General features: G+C 60.4%; 1 protein-coding gene and 1 non-coding gene across 4 annotated transcripts in view; one reads left to right on the plus strand and one right to left on the minus strand.

Moving 5' to 3' along the window:
• Nucleotides 1-856, plus strand: part of R3HDM4 (R3H domain containing 4) — a 6,599-nt gene extending 5,743 nt beyond the window's left edge. For all 3 annotated transcript variants that reach the window (XM_025196425.1, XM_025196426.1, XM_025196427.1), the window contains one exon: nt 222-856. In XM_025196425.1, coding sequence (XP_025052210.1) covers nt 222-234 — 13 coding nt within the window. In that variant the 3' untranslated portion in view covers nt 235-856. The remainder of the gene's footprint in view (nt 1-221) is intronic.
• Nucleotides 857-4,167: 3,311 nt separating this feature from the next.
• On the minus strand, nt 4,168-4,274 carry LOC112549207. Its single transcript, XR_003092569.1, has one exon. It is a non-coding gene; the product is annotated as a U6 spliceosomal RNA (small nuclear RNA).
• Between the last annotated feature and the right edge of the window lie 420 nt (nt 4,275-4,694).

Here is a 4,694-nt window from a genome sequence, read left to right on the forward strand (position 1 = left end):
CCCTGCCACAACCGCCCTGCATTAACTTGATCTTAGTGGGACGGCGGAGCGTGGCTGTGGCTCGGCCTTTTCTCCCTGCAAAGCCTCTGCTTCCCCACGCCCTGACGAGCTCCCGTGCTGTGCGTCCGCATCCCTGCAGGGTTTGGCCACGTTGCTTTGGGGCACGGGTGGTGACGGCAGCGCGACCTGGCTCTAACCGCAGCTCTCCTCCTCTGTCTCAGGTTCCGACTTTGAAGGGAAACGCCAAATGAAAGTGAGCAACAAGCACCGCGTCTTCCTGCCCCCGGAGCTCCTGCTCTCGGCCTACCTGGAGCAGATGAGCTGATACGCTGCGGACCCCCGCCCCTCCTGCTCCGACCCCGCTCCCTGCTGCCTGCCCGCCTGCCCCCCTTGTGCGGCGGCCTGGCCGGTGGGCGGCTTTGTGTGGAGCGGGGTTCAATCCACAACGTGTGCCCTGCTTCAAGGCATGAAATCTCTTCCCTTCCCCGTCCCTGGAGCTCTGCAGGGATCTCCCAAAACTCCTGTCTCTCCTCCGGGAGGCACAAACTTACCACAGGGTCTCTAGCTGGCTCTTTCCTCCCTTCCGGGACAGAGCCTGCTTGGTCTGTATTAAGGAAGGCACCAGCTCCTTTCTTTGCAAAAGCCCTGGCATCTCTGTCCCCGTGGCGGGGCCACCTCCCAGCTGTGTGCAGGTACCAGCCCCTGTTGGCTGCAACCTCTCTGGATGTCCAGGCTGGGGGGGGAGCAGGGAGAGGCGCTGTTTTATGAGTCGGTCTCATTCACATTTTTGGGGCTCGTTTGGGCTATTAAAAGCCCGTCGGAGGCTGCAGCAGCCTTACTCTGGCTTAGCTTCCCACACAAGCTGCCCTAAATGCTTCAGGTATTTAAAGTGATCTCCATAGGATACAACCCCCCTGGGCTCTTCCCTGCGCTGGAGAGGCCAGATCTCTCCCGTAGGGTGGGTGAGCCTCAAAGGCGGGATGATTCCAACTTTAGATCCTTGCCCTTGTGATCGCAGGGGACTCCAGGGCCTTGACCTGCTGTGCAGACATCGCCGCGCACAGATGGCCAGCCCCTGCACCTGCTGCGGGTCCAGCTGGGTGGAAGCATTTCTATTTATAACCCAGCTGGCTCTAAAAATAGGTGCGACGACTCCAGCCCCCTGCTCGTGCCAGCGGAGCTGCCGCCGGGGAAATCTGCCCCGACGATCAAACAGCTCCTCTTGCCTCTCCGCCCCTGCGAGCTGCGCAGCTGCAGCTGGGCAGCTCGCGGCCCGATACCTAAGCCCATGCTTGAAGCTTTAAACATGGGCTTAAGTGCTGGGCTGCGTCTGGGGGGTGGTCCTCCTCCTCCGAGGAGGAGGATGTCTCTCCTACGTTTACATTTTGCAAATAGGTGGGGGGATGTCCCTGCATCAGTGATGCTGTCTGGGACGGGGGCAGCTGTGAGAGCCCTGTGATTAGTTTTTTGTGCCTCTCTTTTCCCTCTCCCAGGGCAAGCACTTCTAAAGCCAGAGCAGCCCTGTGGAAAGCCCCTGCCCCGGCACTTGCCTCCCCGTGCCCGTCCAGAGCCAAACACTTGCCTCTTCAGGGGTCTGGGTCTTGCCGTAGCCAAATGGCCCCGAGCGCACTGCCTTCCTCCAGCTAAAGGCTCATCTCCGGGGTTAGGTCCCAGGGGAAGGGGGTCTGTTTTAGCTCTCGTGCCAGCTCTGGGGGGACGGGCTGGGTGTTGGCACCAGCCTCGTCCCGTTGCTTCTCCCTGCAGCCTGGCACCGAAGCTGGGCTGCAGCAGCTGAAGCGTCAATGCAGAGAGCAGCGAGATTTAATGCCAAGGGCTGGCTTTCTCTGCAGGGCAGGGCTCTCATCCTTTTTAAATGTAATATAGCGTGTCCTTTTTTTATACATATTTGTGTGTGCGTGATTTAACTCGGGCCCCGGCTGCCCCGCCGCTCCCAAGGTGGCTGGAGCTCAACGTTGCAGCTCTGCCACCCTGGGCAGCTGGGCGCGCCGGGGCACGGAGGAGTGTTTCGTGCCGTGGCGCTGTGTGAAATGGGCTTGGTTTCCAGCGCTGTAGGGCCGCAGACTGTGCCGCCTGTGGTTTTTTTAATGCGTACGCTCTGTGGGGTTTTTGTGCGTGTGTCTGTGTATCAAGGGCTTCTCTTCGGTGTATATAGCAGCTGGTTTGAAAGGGACTCGCTGGGCTCGGGGTGCTGCTGCCTTGCACTTGTGTGTGTCGCTGCTCACGGCTGTACAAAAGCCTCGTGCATGCCCGTGCCGGGGGGGAGCTGGGGTGGGTCGAGGAGGGGGGTCGTGGTGCTTCTTGCGCTGGGTGATGGATGGGGTTTGCTGCCTTTGCTGGGATCGCTCCCGATTCACCCTGGGTGCGAGCAGGATTGGGGAGAGCAGGGCCGTGTCACGCTTCACCACCACGGCATCGAGCGCTGGGGGCAAGGAGGAGTTGCTCCCCCAGCAGTGGGGAGCGAATCGGGCCCTTTTATAGCATCTTCTGCCCCAGTCGAATCCTCCCGAAGGCCCAGCTCCCCCGTGGGTCCCCATCACTGGTGCCTCCTCCTTCCACCTCTGCCCTCTTGGCAAGCCAAAGTGATCTTCGTGGCCCCGCCAGCGTCCCGTGCAGCCGAGCGCACGCTGGGGCCTGCGGCGTGGCCCGTGGTTGTGTCGTTGCTTCGGGAGCGTGGCATCAAGATTTCCTTCCTCTTAAATGTGTTCGACGCCCCGAATCCAGCCCCAGCTCTCGCCGCTGCTCCTTTTGATGGTTGCTGGTGGGGGCTGGGCTGGGCTGGGGAAGGCGAGGACGCGTACAGAGGCGGGAGGCATCTGCACGAGAACAATAAACCATGGTGCTCCGGACTCCCTGTGTCCACGTCTCTGTTGGGGGGCGCAGCCGTCGGTGTCCGTCCCCGGGGGGCTTCCAGCAGGAGGCGGTGGGGTGCAACGCGGGAGCTTGGGAGCTGGTTGAGCGCAAATGTCTCCCGCGTGTTCGTCCGTCTGCGCTGCAGCTTGTGGGACGGAGGAGAGGGTTTCTACCCCTCGCAGCCCTTGGCCCCAGTTCTTGCCTCGTCCGTTAGCAAGTCTCCTGCCTCCCAAACTCTGGATGCTTCAGGTGGTCCCAGATCCAAGCCCCGCAGGCCTTGGAGGTCGGATGCCCCCTTGTCTTGTTTGCCACCAGCCAAAAGGCCAAGCTGGGAAGCCCAAAAGCAATCCCACCCCCGTCCCCATAAACTGCACAGCTGAGCTCCTTGCACTTGGAGGCAGTCGGAGACTCTCGCAGGGATCAGCAAGGGACAGGCCGCACCTGTACCTGCACCGCGGCCTTCGAAACCGAGAGGAAGGGGAAGTAAGAGCCACCGGGGCTGAAAGCATCTCCCCTGCTGGGTGCCGGGGGCTGCAGGAGGCTTCCTGCCCTGCAATTACTTTTCAATAAGAGGCTGCGCAAGTCAGGTGCACGTGGGCAGGAGACGGCTGCTCTCCAGCACGTCTTAAGGGGCACTTGGGACCGCAGTGAGCGTTTTGGTGCCTGACCGCCTCTCCTGCTCCAGCTTCAGCTTGTGCCAACTGGAAATCCTCACATGGAAGAGGCAGGACGTGGATGTGGGAGGGAAAAGGGGTTGGGGTGGGGGTGCCTAATGCCCCCAGGCCCAAGCTGACTTGGATGGGAGACCCCCAAGAAAACAGACGTGATGCAGGGGGCAGCGCCCTGGGCCTGCCAACTGCACCCACAAGCATGCCAGGTGCCTGCTGGGCTGAGACGGGCACAGTGGCACGTAACCTTCCTCCATGAGGACCTCCAGGGGAGAAGAAGTGAAGCCCCCCCATGTTCTCTACCTGCTTTCCCATGGGTGGTACCGCTCCCGGCCTTGCAAAAGCATGCACAGGAGCCCCTGCCCCGTGCCCCTTCCTGGCAGCAGGGGCAGGGGCTGGGTGGACCTGCGCTCCCAGGGGCGCCGTGGGAAGCCCAGCGCAGTTTGCTAGGCTGTGCACTGGGCAGCGCTACTGGGGTTTACTGGGAGGGGGCGTTTCCTTCCAGCCCACATGGCAAAGGGGCTCAGGCGGGGGGTCCCGCTGCAGCTGCAAGGGAGAGCAAAACTATGGGCCCAAGGGAATGCAAATGGTGGACCATTGGGAGAGCAAACTATGGACCTGAGAGGAGCAAAATATGGAACGCTTCACGAATTTGCGTGTCATCCTTGCGCAGGGGCCATGCTAATCTTCTCTGTATCGTTCCAATTTTAGTATATGTGCTGCCGAAGCGAGCACAAACGTATCTTCCCCCAGATTGGTATTTATACCTCATAGATATTCATACTTTTAAGCTTAGGTTGATTAACTATAGCACGTTATGGAGTATAACTAGATGAATGATTTATGGAAAATACTGTATGATGCAGATACTTTTTTAATTACTAAGTTATTTGTGGTAACATTCTAGGAAACCTCCGCTTTCCCATCGCCTGCGACGCGAGGGATTCTGGGAGAGGGAGCTTGTATGCAAATCAACACCCGGCCCGGAGCGCAGCCTGACGTGGAAAGACCCCAGCTTGGGGGTGTCCACAACGGTGCCTGCGTGCGCGGCTCCGAAACCGCCTGCGGCTTGAGCCGAACCGCCCTCCCGCTGGGGAGCCTCCCTCTTCCCCCCTCGCCGAGGGCTCCGTCTCGGCCCTCAGTTGCACGTTTGGT

This window comes from Alligator sinensis, unplaced genomic scaffold, assembly GCF_000455745.1.
Source record: "Alligator sinensis unplaced genomic scaffold, ASM45574v1 scaffold1295_1, whole genome shotgun sequence".
NCBI classification, from domain to species: Eukaryota; Metazoa; Chordata; order Crocodylia; family Alligatoridae; genus Alligator; species Alligator sinensis.